The following is a 15720-nucleotide window of genomic DNA, read 5'->3' as shown; positions in this document are numbered from 1 at the left end:
ATCAGGGAGCGGGTGGCACTAGTCACAATATTCTGTGAACTACAATGAGAGCAAAGATGGAAGAGAGTTTGAAAACAAGTATAGATAAGAGCACACGAGCAAGAATGGACTAGAGTAGTAGAGCAAGTATGACAAGAGTATGAGAGCAAATATGTGTTAAAGTATGAGAGCAAGTATGGACCCAGAAGATGATTGGATGGCCTCAGTTCCGGAGGACAGATTGAATTGTAGTCTTGCTATGCCTCAGTGAACACACACTAGTGGAAAGATAGATGGAGAAAATATCATTCAAAAGGTTGAAGCAGCTTCTAAGGCTTGACTTCCTTCTAGTTCCTGATTATGTTTTCTATGTAGATTAATACACACTCACACATCATATTATTTCAGGGAGCAAATCAAATAATTCATCTTTTGTTCTTGGTAGCTAGAGGCGCCTTCATTGCCGAGCCTGTCCCACCACACTATTGGTCATCTGGAGATCCAGCCTCACTCCATCGAGAAGATCAAGAAGTTGGGCAGCGGCAGCTTCGGAGATGTCTGGCTGGCAAAGTGGAACGGAACAGCAGAGGTCGCCATCAAGGAGCTGCGAGGTAAATCTCTCTCCATTTTATGAGATCTCTCATAACTCATGGTGTTTGCTACAAAAGGTGATGCCTAGGTTCATCATGGCCAACCTGCCCTGGTGTCCTGAGCTTAGCTTTCTAAGGGGAAATGGCAGAAAGCCTTACATTTTATGTTAAACTTGTCACAAAGTACTGATGTTGGGAGAAGAGGGAAATAAGAAACAGAGAGAGAACACAATTTGCCAGGACCATTTGGTAATTCTGGCAATGCCAGGACTAGACCAGAGGTTTCTGCAGTCCAAAGCTCACAGCATAACCTCTAGACTGTGCCTTGTTCATAACGGAAGGTAAGCAGAAGTTTGAAAGATGAAAGAGGTAATCTAGGATGATCTTACAGAAAGCTCATGATTATCACTCATATTTGCTCACATGTCCTCTACTTCACAAGTCACTTCTGCAGTGCAATGCCTGTAGTATCAGCCACCATGTTCTCCAAAATATTGCTAAGTACCGTCGCCAGACCTAGGCCCTCATTCTGACCTTGGCGGGCGGCGGAGGCCGCCGCCAAAGTCCCGCCGTCAGATTACCGTTCCGCGGTCGAAAGACCGCGGCGGTCATTCTGACTTTCCCGCTGGGCTGGCGGGCGGTCGCCTTCAGACCGCCCGCCAGCCCAGCGGGAAAGAGGCTTCCACGATGAAGCCGGCTCGGAATCGAGAAGGCGGAGTGGAAGCTGTGCGACGGGTGCAGTTGCACCCGTCGCGTATTTCACTGTCTGCGCAGCAGACAGTGAAATACATGTAGGGGCCCTCTTACGGGGGCCCCTGCAATGCCCATGCCAGTGGCATGGGCACTGCAGGGGCCCCCAGGGGCCCGCGACCCCCCCTACCGCCATCCAGATCCCGGCGGTCCGACCGCCGGGATCTGGATGGCGGTAGGGGGGGTCGGAATCCCCGCGGCGGTGCAGCAAGCTGCGCCGCCGTGGAGGATTCAATGGGGCGGCGGTACACTGGCGGGAGCCCGCCAGTGGTGCCGGTCCGACCGCGGCTTTACCGCCGCGGTCGGAATCCCCATTGGAGCACCGCCGGCCTGTCGGCGGTGCTCCCGCGGTCCTCCGCCCTGGCGGTCAAAGACCGCCAGGGTCAGAATGACCACCCTAGTCTCTTCCATTTTCAAGGGCATTTGGCGGCAGAAAACCTACCAGGTGGTCCACACATCACATGGACAGAAGCCCATTCCTTGTCTATGATTTAGCATGGACACCTGCAAGATGCTTAAGCAGCTCTTCACAGCACAAAACAGCACAAGGGTCAGCAGCAATCAACTTTTGCACAGACCATGATTTCGATGCCGAAAGTTTAGTGCAGCACTAATTGATTTTGCTTTGTTTTGCACCAGACCCTGATAATTCTTGCAAAGTGGGTGTAAAGGGGCAGGAACATTGCAAAAACCCACAGGTTTTCACATGACGCCTGCTCATCTAAAGTTCCACAATGTGGCATGACCTGGCATTATTTGGAATAGTAGCACTAAATGTAAATAGGTGCAAACAATTGCCAAGTAGAAAACTGAGTGGTTTTCCCACATTTAATATATGTATCAGTGGATGAAAGCCTTTCATATCAAGCTCACTTGATAACCAGGAAACCCCACAATACAGGCCCCACATCTAAAACTACTAAACACTGTCTCGAAACCTGATAACTGATAAAGCTGCACTGGTGATGGATCTTCTCATACATAGTCCTGCAGCTCGAGAGGTAACATAGTGGCAAACTGATGTCGAAGACCCTGGCCCTGATTTACAAACACCTTGTGTAAGGTTTGAATTACTTTTTTAAGGCAGACCCAATGCAAAGTGTTGGGTTAGTAGACAATCCAAAGCAAATCATGATCGTAACCCAAAATAAAACAACACCATTCTTTGCATTACTTTGCATTATTTTGAAGAACACGCAATCTTGAGGCAAACTGTGCCTACAATTAAAGACTCTTTCTCTAACGAAATTGGGATCGTCACGTATTCTTTCTCCAAGCTCAACCGCTCTACCAGGGATACATATCCTCGCTAAGTGATTGGACTATTTATATCTGTGTGCTGTGGTCACATTGCATTTGTTGTTACTTTGCATTAAGGAAGCATTCTATGGGAGAGGATATGGGCGTATCGATGCACCCACCCATGGATGTTGAATAAATCCATATCTACAAAGACTTATGGACATTGATTTGCACCAAAATCCTGCACCTCTCTGAGGCTGGTGTCCTTGTTTTTTCCACTTTTCATGCCAGCTGCTTTCGGCAGCACACATGCAAAGAAGAAACTGCCTTTCAGCATCTTTTTGTGCAGGAAGGGAACACTTCCAATAATGAAACTACACCGACCACTACTCAGACACCCTTGCACTATGTTGCATGGGTGTCTGCATTGGCCCAGGGTAACACAAAGTGCGCCAGCACAAGGAGAGAGCAGAACAGAGCCACATCTTTGTAGATATTGTGCTGTTCTCTTCTCTCCCATTCATGCAACACAGCGCAACTTCACTTGCTGCACTACGTTGCGTGATTTATTTGTAAATTCCGGCCCTTCTTTGACATGTCACTTTGCTTCACATTAGTCAGATAAAACGCTCTGCGACATGTGCTTGCCCTACAGAGACAAAGCTAGCACCACTTCAATCTGTGCTTTGCATTTTTGTTGTAAGACATGCTCTCACTCAAGAACATAGCACAGGCAATTAGAAATGTAGATGCATCTGACACACCTGTGCCTTGTCATGCAGCATAATTGACATCTCTTTACTGGTGATGAGGACTTGGCATCTCTCGGACACACCTGTGCCTTGTCATCCAGCATCACCAACATCTCTTTCATGGTGATGAGGATGGACATCCCTCTGACACACTTGTGTCTTGTCATCCAGCATCATCAACATCTCTTTCCTGGTGATGAGGGTGGACATCCCTCTGACTCATCTACATCTCTTTGCTGGTGATGAGGATGGACATCCCTCTGACTCACTTGTATCTTGTCGTCCAACATCATCAACATCTCTTTCCTGGTGATGAGGATGGACATCCCTCTGACTCACGTGTGTCTTGTCATCCAACAATATCAACATCTCTTTCCTGATGATGAGGACTTGGCATCCCTCTGAAACACCTGTTCTTTGTCTTCCAGCATCATCAACATCCCTTTCCTGGCGATTGGTGATGAGGATGGGCATCCCTCTGACTCACTTGTGTCTTGCACATCATCATCATCATCTCTCTTCTCTGGCACAGCTGTACATCCACGACTTGTGTTGTTTGACATTCTGGGCAACCGCTGCACTGGTGGCATTGAACCTCATCTCCTCAACGACCCACTGAAGAGACTGACCCCGTCGATCTCACTGGTCTAGGAGGTAACACGTTTTGCTGCTCGGCTCTGGACCTCTGATGAGGTGCACAATGTTCCTCACTGAAAAAAGGGGTGGAACGACAAGGTCACACAGAACCATACATCATAGACAAGCAATGTCCCCTGGGAACTTAGAGGTGCATGAAAAGCACTTCATGGCACCTTCCTAGAATTGGTCTGGTCACCCTGGCAACAGAAAGGCAGTCCCACCAATTCCGCTGTGACTGTTGGACCATGACATCTGGCCACCAGTCACCATCTAAAAGCTATTACCATTGTTGCTGCTGTGTGCCCTTTGAAATCATTGGCCACCATCTTCAGAAGCTCCGGAATGGTTCATGTACATAGCACAACTCACTCAATATGTTTTGGACCTATCGGCTTTGCCAATGATTTCTAGCATTGCTATACAGCATCCTCAATACTGCGGATCATGGCTAAAGAAGGATAAAAAAAAACAATGTCAATGCTTTTTTTTAATTTACCCATCTGAGTTGAATGGGGTAATTAAAAACAAAACAAAATGTGCAAAAGCATTTTTCAAAGCAGAGGACAGCAACATGGGGCGGAAGCAAAAAGGGTAGGGTGGAAAGGCGGAAGTAACACTGGGACACAGGTTGGGGAGAAGAAGCACAAAGGGTGCGGGTACGTGACAAAGGGGTCACGGGGTGGGGGCAGAAAAACCTAAAAGGTGAGAAAACAATGTGGAGCACAAGCAGGAGAAAAGCAAACAAGTTGAAGAGAACTATATGGAGTTGGGCAGAAGAACCACACGAGTGAAAAAGCAATGCAGGGGAGAAGCACACAGGGGTGAGCACATCATGGAAGGGCAGCAGGGGAGCAAGCACATGGGCCAGAGAGAGAAAGCAACACAGCACAGAGGGAGGAAGAGAGGCACATTTGAGATACAAATGAAAAACACATGCACTCTCATGGTATGCGTAAGGTAAAAGAAAAACGTAGTTCCCTAAAAGTCAGCAGTGGAAGGACACAAGGAATTGGCAGAGACAGCAGAGGTACAAGCACAAGAAAGACAAAGCAAGCTATTAAATAATAAGCAGGCAAATGAGAGTTACAGTAAATCCAGCTAATCATAAGCAATGAGTGGGCTGAAAGACCCTCTCTGTTCTTGGTAATTCAACAAAATGCCTTTCACAGCTAGACAGCTGAGTTGCCTGGTATGCTCAACCTAAAAAAACATCCAGCAACTCCAGGATTAGTCCTTCACTGTTGCTAATCGATCATGGTCCCAAAAGCTGCAGACTACCTATCATGATACCCTCTGCTTCCCACTGACAAAGAAGCTGAGACAGCTGAAGAGACAGAGGTGTATGTCCATTTGGTGGTGGAGGGATCGCGACTACTACCAATGTCACAGTCCAACACCCAAACAGCTATCCGAAATGATGATAACTGCCTTTTGATTGAAGTCCAGACAGGCAACCAAGGCTCTTTTAAGGCTGCTATCTGATCATTAAGACCACACAATGGGGACCCATCAGGTTATAACATCCTTGCACCATGCCTGAAATGAACTCTCCGTGACCCATGATAAACTACTCCTTCCAGACAACCATCTTGCCGTTACAAAAGCCCATCATTGACTGAGTTCTTCATCTAGTTCATGTTGGTCACCAAGGTGGGATAAAGATCAAAGTTAGGCTGAGAGCAAGGTCTGATGAGCAGGTAGGGCCATGGCACAGTGTACTAAGCCACAGGACAACCAGATCTACCAACCCCAGTTATCACTGAGAGCATTCCTTCTCATGTCTCTATATGAACTTGTGCAAAGTTTTGCTGTCTTCCTGATGGTAGACTTAACATAAATTTCATTGACAACTTTTCCAGGTATGTTGAAATAGAGGTGGTGTCAACCACTTCTGCAGAAGAGGTCATTCCCAAGCTCAAAACATCTGGCAATAAACAGACCTAACAGAACTACACACTTACTTGACTCCCTTTTCAAAGCCAAGAATGTGCAGACCATCTCAGATCACTTACTTTGTGACACATCAGGCTCCCCCATCTGTGACCTCATGCCAATGTGAAGCTGAAAAATCCATGTGCAACTGAACAAGGTCCTTTGCATAGCTAAAGTGGCAGGACAAAACCCAGAGCACAGAAAACAAAAGACTCCCCATTTGACCCGTTAATGCCCCCCGTCCAGCTCTGCATCGGCAGGACAGCTGGTGACCCCACACAGCACCACCCTACCTGGGTTCCATCTTCTCTTGATGATGACAGTGGCCTAGCATACCGGCATAAGAACAATGACAGGATAGTGAACACAGGGCTGGCACTTAAACCCATCAGGAACCTGAGCAATAACTAGAAAACAAGAACAATGGCTCCGTGGGGCTCATTTGTGGAGAAGTGCAACCAAGTATTGCACCTTCAGACTTTACACATATTGTCAGTAGAATTCACATCAGTGCATTGAAGTCACAATAAATGCAGCAGAGATCCACTTTTGTTGAATAACCTGAAAAAAAGTTATATTTACAACCAAAATTATACTGTGAATTTATGCAATAGTGCAGACGATGCAGTGATCTGAGACACCTGCAAAAATATATATGCTTAGAAGATACAGATTAATTGGTGAATCTCTGGGCTACAGTAACTTAAAACTGCAACTACACTTCTATCGAGGTATGTGTATCTTATGATGCTGACGTTTCAACCCAAGAAGGCATTTGTCAATGGGGCGTATCAGGACATGATAACCATCTGCCTAAATCAGAAATTATATTACAGCTCTCTCCAAGGACGTAAAAAGTCAAGTGTGTAGTCAGATGTCACAGTTCAAGTGAGGAATCAAACAAATGTCTCATCGGTGTTGCCTTTCAGACGCTATTGCATTTTTGTGACTTTAATGCACTAATGGGAATTCCATCTACAAAATGTTTAAAGCCCAAATATGTAATCCGCAAACGAGTCCCACAGAACCATTGTTCTTGTAGTAACAATAATGGTGTCAGTACCACCCACTGGGCACTTGCCTGTTCCCCTGGTTTCCCCAAAGATCAATATTAAGGGCCTGATTCTAACTTTGGAGGACGGTGTTAAACCGTCCCAAAAGTGGCGGATATACCACCTACCGTATTACGAGTCCATTATATCCTAAGGACCTCGTAATACGGTAGGTGGTATATCCGCCACTTTTGGGACGGTTTAACACCGTCCTCCAAAGTTAGAATCAGGCCCTAAATCTGAAATGACCTCCGGTGACTGCACAAAGGCTGGAAGACATTGTCATATTCACACAACTAATAGCTAGGCGAAAGGAGCTTTACTAGGTGGCAAAGTGGTTTTCCAGCAGGAAAATTAAGATTCTGGCAAGGCTGCCCCACAACTTATCGTGGCATGCTTCATCATCGCCCACCTATCCCCGCCAGAGTAGGTAAGTAGCGCGCTGGTGCGCCCAGTCATCATATCATACTCCGTAAGTTAACAGTTTGTAAGCATACTCTATTGATTTTCCCTCATGGCATATTGGTTAATGTTTATAATATTGTGGGTTGCAGGCATATGGGTGTATGCCTATAATCAGGGCCAGACTGGCCCTAGCACGCATCAGGCCTTTCCCCAGGAGGCGGGAAGGGTGGGGCCACTTTTGCAGGGGTGGGGCCATTTTTGCAGGGGTGGGGGCCGGTTTTGCAGCAGTGCTGTGAGCTCGGCCCCCAGTTACAAAAGCAGCAGCCCTTCACACTTACAACACCCCCCCCCAACTCCCAAGGCCTGTTGGCCGGTCTGACAATATTGCCAGAGCTGGTTTGGGTTCTCAGTCTGGCCCTGCATATAGTGCATTGATTTCCCCCCATAAAGTGCTGTTTGCACGTATATCATACTGCTTTGAATGAGTAACGCATGGGTGCACGTGGTTATATAGAAAATGTATTGATCTGCTTGATATTGTACTGGTTTGAATGTATAACATATCGGTAATGGGCAACCTATGCGGGATTTAATGGGCAACCTATTGGTTTGAATGCCAAGTGCTAACTTGATGCTTGATGTACTAAGACCTTTGCACAGCCTGCTGGTTTACATCAGTACCATAAGGATTGGATGCAAAATGTGTTGGTAGACATGCATGAATGTATGATGTCCGGGCACAATAAGGTGGTGCTTTATTTAGAGCTTGGTGGACAGGGTACCTTGCCAAAAACAGGGCAGAGCACCCTGCCCGGCAAACCCATAACTCCACCGATCTACTTAAAGGTGGTAAATTGCCATGTTTCTGACTGCAAAACCTACGCTGGGTCTGACGCAAGCAGGCTGTTAGCCCTACTGACACTGAACAGCCCTAACATGAAACTGGAATTATGAACTTTACATAGTAGGAAATCAGTCCCAAAGCATCATAGACTTTTTTTTTGTTTTTCAACAACAGCCTGGTTTGGGGGCTTCTTTTTGTTCGAAAAACTAAAAAAGTTTGTTGTGCAGGAGCATTGAAAATGGCACTGGTGCAGGAAAACTTTGGCGCCTTCAGTGAAACTGCTGAGGGGGCAGCACAAAGAGCTCCGGCTATTGGCAGAAATCTCTGCCAGGGCACTGGAGACCATCCCTACATATACTTGTTTCAGGCCTGCCAACTCACACGGTGCCACCGTGTGGCACACTATATCGGCTCCCGTCACAGAGTCACCCGGTGTGGAGCCAATATCACAAAGCGACGGGGAAACCGAGCTGGAAACCACTGTAAATCGTAAACTTCAGTTCGTTTTCGGAGGCTTTGAATGACCGACGTCCAAGAATGGGCGTGAAAACACCCCAGGACATTGGCAGCGGCCTCAGTAAGCTTTTTTTGTTTTGTTAAGAAGAGGGGGCGTGAGTGCGGGGTGGGGGCAAAAGTGCCATTTAGGCCCACATATAATTGTGTTTTGTTAGTTTGCGCTGCTTTTGCATAAAAAAAGGACGCAAATGCGATACAAAAAATATATAAATATGGGCCTTAGTCTCCTCAAGCAGTGAAATTTTTATTGAAGTTGGCAGGTCTGTTGTTTGTATAAACAATTTACTATTTTCTAAGCATCTACTGATTTATGTGCACAATTTTCAGGTAGATATTGCTTATGCTTGTTGCATTTGTTCTGTTTGGCAGTCACACTGGCAAATGGAAATCAAACCCCTTGGGTTGAATAGGATTTACAATCAAGGCCTGTTCATATTAACCTTGACTGTCCTTCGCACTGAGCTGACTTGACCGATCCAGGAAGGGTGGTGGTTAGGTGGCGGTTCAAAAAGATACATTTTTAAAATTAGCATTTTACATTGGAAACTTTTTTTTGGATTAGTTATTCGAAGTGTGCTTTGGCGGATTGCCAAATAAAATTGAATTATTGGTTTAAAGAGTGTACTGTATGTTCCACAGTCGTACCTGCAGCACTGAATACAAGTGTGTGGAATGGTTTAAAAACAGCTGCAGATAAATCGCAAATTAAATATGTTTGTATCGAAACCTGTTTGGCTTAAAACAGTTTCTTCTCGGTTTGGCCAACTTTCTGCATTTTTCCAAAGGGTGTCACGTATGTTCTAGTAGTTGGGATATGCCTAAAAGCATTATTTTCACTCCCGTGAACATCGGGCCTCACATTTTTATTCCATAAAGTACAATTCATTTTTTCACTTGCATTGAACTGCTCCCTGGAATGCCCAGGGCATCAACAATATTTTTAACAAAAGAATGTTAGTTTCTTTTACCAAAAACGACTATTTACTCCATTATTGGAACTTTTATAGATTCACATGCTTGAATCATTCCCTCTCGTCAAGATGGGAGCCTCTGGTACATTAAAATAGCAATATCGAAGCAACTACAATGAAAAAAGGCCCAAAGGCTTTCACCTTAGTAGCCTATCCTTGTCTCTATGAGTAAAAAGGACAAAGCAAGTCCCAGCCAATCAGGCTTCCCCTCCCTCTAGAACGCTCCTGTGAAAAGCTCCATTCCCTCAGGTTGTCTACAGCAAGTCTTGCTAGGGAGTCTCCACTGAGCTCTGCTCACTCAAATCTACAAAGGTCTTTTTCTAGGGCCTTTTTCACAAAAGAAAGAAGATTTCTTCAGCAAGTAAGGCTTCAGATTTTTTCCTGGCCTAAGAGAATTCTATTTTCTTAAAATTCAACATGTCAGACAAGGAAAAGAAAAGCCTTTTTAGAGCCTGCAAAACCTGTGGAAAAAAGAGACTTAATTTTGAGGATCCACGCAAGGACTGCATTTATTGCCTCTATCCTGATTATATAGCCAAGGACTGTAAGGTATGCAGAACTTGTTCTAACAAAACCCTCAAAGACAGGTAGGGTAGGCTACTGATTTGGCTGCAGAAATTGAAATCTAGATCAAACCCTGTTTCTGGTTCTGATAGTGAGGAATCCTCCTCTTCTTCAAGAAAGTTTCAAAAAAGTGGCAGATCTCCTCAGGCTCATCATTCTGAGGATCCACCTAAAAAAGCTCTCAAAAAGACAAAACAAGTGTCTTCTAAAGCTTACCGCCCTTCCAGTTCTCCTCACAGGAGTTCTGCATCATCCAAAAGAGACTCTAAAGAGCGTTCTGTTTCCTCAGAATGCAGCAAAAAAGCCTTTTCTGAGCTTCCTACACCACCTCCTGTGGTAAAATACACCTTCAAAAAACCATCTGGAAAAACTATGATGACGACACCGTCGACGACAGCATAGTCGACGACCGCCTCGTCGACGGCAGCGTCAAAAGGCATGAATACGGCCTCATCATTGACTACCACAACATCCACTGTCTCTACGGCAGCTTCTGCTTCAATGACGATCATCTCGACGACGACCTCGTCGACGGGTTTTGCAGTCATATGGTCGACGATTAATGTGCCCATCGCTTCTCCTCCGTCGACGAAACAGTCGGTGAGACCGTCGACGACAACGCTGTTACCGTCGTCGACCGCCTCGTCGACGAGATTTTCTTCATCGTCACAACTGACTCTGTTGATGATGACGTCGACGATACCGTCGTCAATGCCGTCGACAATACCGTCGACGACGGTTAAAAGTTATAAAAAATCTGATTTGCTCTCGCCATTGATTACATCACCGAGTAGGGTATCAGCATTGGTACCTACACATATTTTAGAGGAGGAGGATTCAGAGGATGAGGCCCCATTTAGGATTGCACATAGCCCTTCAGAATTGCATGTGAAGTGCCAGGATCTGGAAGAGGATATTCAGCATGATCCCCACTCATTTAATTCGCAGGCACAGCAGTAACTTTATCAGGAGCAAATGGTCCTTTTTCCCGGGATCACTCATAGCGAAGGCGATTTCCGCTGGCCGGCTCGGAAGTGCAGCTACCATCTATACCACCTTCTGTGCCTCTTCCTTCTACTCCTGTTCATCTGGGGGTACCCCTGTTACATGCACGACCACAGACACCAATTTCAGTTCCAACACAAGATCTGTCTTCATCGGAGGATGACAGAGAGGAGGGAGAATTGCCGAATGCAATAACAGAGTGGGATGATTTTCAAATTCCTACTCCATCCTCACCTTCTCTGGTCCCGATAGATTCCCCTCCAGTTGACATCGGAGGTTTTCACAATTTGTTAGAAAGAGCTGCGAACAGGTTTGAGCTGCCCATGCCAACAAAGCAAATGGATTGTTTCCTTTATGACTTTAAAGAACCTTTTTTTTAAAAAGTATAAAATCGATGCCAATAGTGGACTATATATGGGACGAAGACATCAAGGTAATGAAAAACCTGGCTACCGTCACTCCTGTCTTGCCTTGTCTTGACAGGAAATATGAGGCACCGGAAGACTCTCCGGCTTCCCTCACGGGGCACCCCAAACCGGACTCAGTCATTGCCCAGGCTGTGCAGCGCAGATCCAGAAACCTTTCGGCACCAATATCTGCTTCACCAGACAAGGAGGGTAGAAGGCTGGATAATTTACGGAAGCATTTCTCTTTGATGTCTTCTCTTATGATAAAGGCCTCTAACTCTTTGGCTATCATAGGCAGATACGACTGGCAATTATGGGCAGACATTGCTCCCTACCTAGATCAGCTACCAGAGGAATCAAAGAAAGAGGTGAGGAAAGTCTTGCAGGAGGGTGAAAGGTCTTCTGCTGAGGTTATAGACTGTGCGATGGATATCGCTTCCATGGCATTTCGGCAGCTGGCAGTAGCGGCTGTTCTAAGAAGGCAGGGTTGGCTCAGTGCAATTTGTTTAGACCGGAGGTTCAAAACAAGATTCTGGACTTGCCTTTTGATAGGGAAGCCCTATTCGGAAAACACATTGACACACTTCGGTCCATAAAGACCGACACCGACACAGCCAGGTCCCTTGGCACGCTGCAGTTTAAAAGGAAGCCTTTTCGGGGGGGTTAGAGGTCGGGGTATTCATCTTATAGAGGAGGATTCCATCAATACAGATACCCCTCTGTCTCCGCTGCTTCTCAGTCCTTTCGTTCCCAGTACCAGCAAAGGTTGCCTCCACAAGCGGCATATTCAAGAACATCCCATAGGGGAAAAGCAGGAAGGCAAGCGAATGACACAGGGCGCAGACAATGACTTTCTGGTGACTCCGGCTACGAACCTTTCCTTGGATACAAAAATAGGGGGAAGGATTTCCCACTACTTTCGCAATTGGCAAAAGATAACATCAGACCAATGGGTCTTAAACCTGATTCAATTTGGCCATACCTTGGAATTCCTGCAGTTTCCTCCTGCAAGACCCCCCCGTCCACGAATGGTGAAGCACTTACATCTGCTCAAACAGGAAGTCGATCCAATGCTCCTCAAGGTAGCTATAGAGAGAGTTCTGCATCAAGACAAAAAGAGGGGATTCTACTCTTGGTTCTTCCTGATTCGAAAGAAATGGAAAAGTTGGCGCCCAATCTTAGACCTCAGAGACCTCAATACTTATCTCAAGAATTAGTCATTTTGTATGATTACCTTAACAGACATCCTGTCCCTTCTCAATCCAGGCGATTACATGTCCACCCTCGATTTACAGGACGCATATTTCCATATCTCTATACATCCTTCCCACAGGAAATATCTCAGATTTGCAGTAGCCGGAGAGCATTTCCAGTTCAAAGTACTTCCTTTTGGTCTGAAATCGGACCTGAGAATTTTTACCAAATTTTTAGCTCCAGTCGCAGCCTTCCTCAGAAGGCACAACCATCAGGTCTTCCCGTGTTTGGACGATTGGCTGGTAAAGGCCAAGTCCAGCTCTCAGGCTCTGAGGTCCACATGCACCTGCTTGGATCTGTTCACAAATCTCGGCCTAACCGTCAACCGTGACAAATTAGCCTTCCAGCCCTTAAGAAGAAGAACATTTTTGGGGGCAATATTGGACACATCCACCAACAAGGCAACTCCTACAGAAGAGAGGCTGAAAAAATCTCATATCCCTGGCCGGGATTCTGCAAAAAAGAAAGTATGTTTTAGTTCGCCTCTTCAAGTCCCTGTTGGGAATGATTTCCTCCTGTATTCCACTGGTACCATTCTGTCGTCTCAGAATGAGACACCTCTAGGAACAGCTAGACCTTCAGTGGACACAGTCCAAGGGGTCTTTCGATGATATAATCAGGATAACGAAACCCATTATATCATCTCTGCCTTGGTGGACTCAGAAGTCTCAACTGTCGGTGGGGCTTTCTTTTCTCCTCCAACCAGCTCCGTGGGTAATCACTACCGATGCATCTCTCGAAGGTTGGGGAGCCTTCCTCCAGCACTTACAAGTCAGGGGCAAATGGAAGCCACATCAGGTGTCCTTTCACATCAATTATCTCGAATTGAAGGCAGTCCGCCTAGCGCTTCGCGCTTTTCTTCCAAAGATAAGAGGCTCATCAGTACTCATTTGGACGGACAACACTACAACAATGCATTATATCAACAAGCAGGGAGGGACAAGATCTCTCCTCTCATCGAGAGAATCTCAGCGCATTTGGGAATGGTTTATCAGACAAAAGATAGACCTTCGAGCAGAACACGACCCGGGCATTCAGAACGTCATAGCAGACTCTCTGAGCAGATCTCTATCATCCAACCACAAATGGGAACTGGATCAAGGAGTGTTGAATCGAGTTTTCTTCCTACGGGGAAAACCAAACCTGGATCTCTTCGCCACCCCGCAGAATGCAAAATGACGGTTCTTTGCAAGTCGGGATCACCATCGGGGCTCTTGGGGGAATGCGTTTTCCATGGCATGGTCAGGAATTTATGCTTACGCCTTTCCTCCCATTCCCCTCATACCAAGAGTTCTAGCGAAGATCAAGAGCGAACGCTGCAAACTTCTTCTGATCGCTCCGGCATGGCCTCGCCAGTATTGGTATGCAGAGCTCCTTCTCCTCTCAGAGAGCCACAGCATCCCTCTACCATTGATGCCGTCCCTACTAACAATGAGCAATGGTCAAATTCTCCACCCGGATCCGGCTTCACTTCACTTGACAGCCTGGCTCCTGAACACCATGAGTTTGAGCACCTAAATATTCAGTCGGATTGTAGAATCATCCTCGCCAGAGCTGCAGCTGAAAGTACCAGCAAATGTTATTGTCTGTAGTGGAAAAGGTTTTGCTCATGGTGTACACAAGCTCAGGTACATCCTTTCTATTCATCGCCGGAGCAAATACTGCCTTATCTTCTCCATCTGGCCAGATCAGGTTTGGCTATCTCTTCGATTAGAGTCCACTTAGCAGCAATTACCCGCTATAGACATAAGGATAACGTACCTCCTTTGTGGTCCACAAGAGTCATAAAGCTATTTCTTAAAGGGCTGTTCCAATCATCCCCTCCAGTCAAACCTCCTCCACCATTGTGGCAGCTTAACCTGGTGTTGTCCCAATTAATGAAGCCTCCGTTCGAGCCAAATCACAAGGCAGATTTGAAAATTTCTATCCTGGAAAGTCGCTCTCCTTCTCGCTCATACCTCAGCCAGAAGAGTGAGCGAGATCCAAGCATTCACTATCCAAGACCCTTTCTTACAGTTCAAGCGAGACAGGGTAGTCTTACGAATGAATCCAAAGTTTATACCTAAAGTTCCTTCGGCTTTCCATATTAACCAACCGGTGGTACTAAAGTCGTATTTCCCAAATCCATCAACACCGGCAGAACAGGCTCTGCATTCATTGGACGTTCAGAGGTGCCTGAAGTTTTATCTAGATAGAACTAGGCAATGTAGAAAACCAAATCAACTTTTTGTAGCATTTAGTGCTCCTAGAAAAGGCCAGTCTTTGTCCAAGCAGGGGATTGCAAGATGGATAGCCTCTGCTATAAACTATTGTCATACAGCGGCAGGAAAACCTTTACAGGAACCAACTCATGCACACTCAACAAGGAAGATGGCCGCATCCACGGCGCTCTACCCAGGAGTGCCTATTCAGGACATCTGCAAGGCAGCCACCTGGAAGTCAACGCATACATTTGCGAAGCATTACTGTTTGGAAGAAACACAGCAGGGTGATGTGGCGGTAGGACAAGCAGTTTTACGACATCTATTCCAATAACGGTGAGCTGTTGTATTTCTTCATTCCTTTTTTCCCGCCAGCCCAGTATGTTTTGTGCACATTGTATAGCATTGTTGTTTCCTTTGTTGATGTAGTATTTATTATTTATCAGGCTACAGAGATGTTCTTTTAGCATATTCATTGCTTATTTAATATTTCTTCTCTCCTTCAGGATCATAATTTTCTTCAGGGATTATAGTTTTATATATATATATATATATATATATATATATATATATATATATTATGCAATGTGCTTCACTACTGCTTGCTATTCTGATTC

General features: G+C 45.8%; 1 protein-coding gene across 2 annotated transcripts in view; it reads left to right on the top strand.

Annotated features, from left to right (window-relative positions):
- The window catches only part of LOC138295335 (tyrosine-protein kinase-like), a 195513-nt gene that overhangs the window by 105315 nt on the left and 74478 nt on the right, over nucleotides 1-15720 (top strand). For both annotated transcript variants that reach the window (XM_069233563.1, XM_069233564.1), the window contains exon 4: nucleotides 425-590. In XM_069233563.1, coding sequence (XP_069089664.1) covers nucleotides 425-590 — 166 coding nt within the window. The remainder of the gene's footprint in view (nucleotides 1-424; nucleotides 591-15720) is intronic.

This window comes from Pleurodeles waltl, chromosome 5 (assembly GCF_031143425.1).
Source record: "Pleurodeles waltl isolate 20211129_DDA chromosome 5, aPleWal1.hap1.20221129, whole genome shotgun sequence".
Classification (NCBI taxonomy): domain Eukaryota; kingdom Metazoa; phylum Chordata; class Amphibia; order Caudata; family Salamandridae; genus Pleurodeles; species Pleurodeles waltl.
Note: the sequence above shows the minus strand (reverse complement) of the source record. Positions and strands in the feature narration are given on the sequence as shown.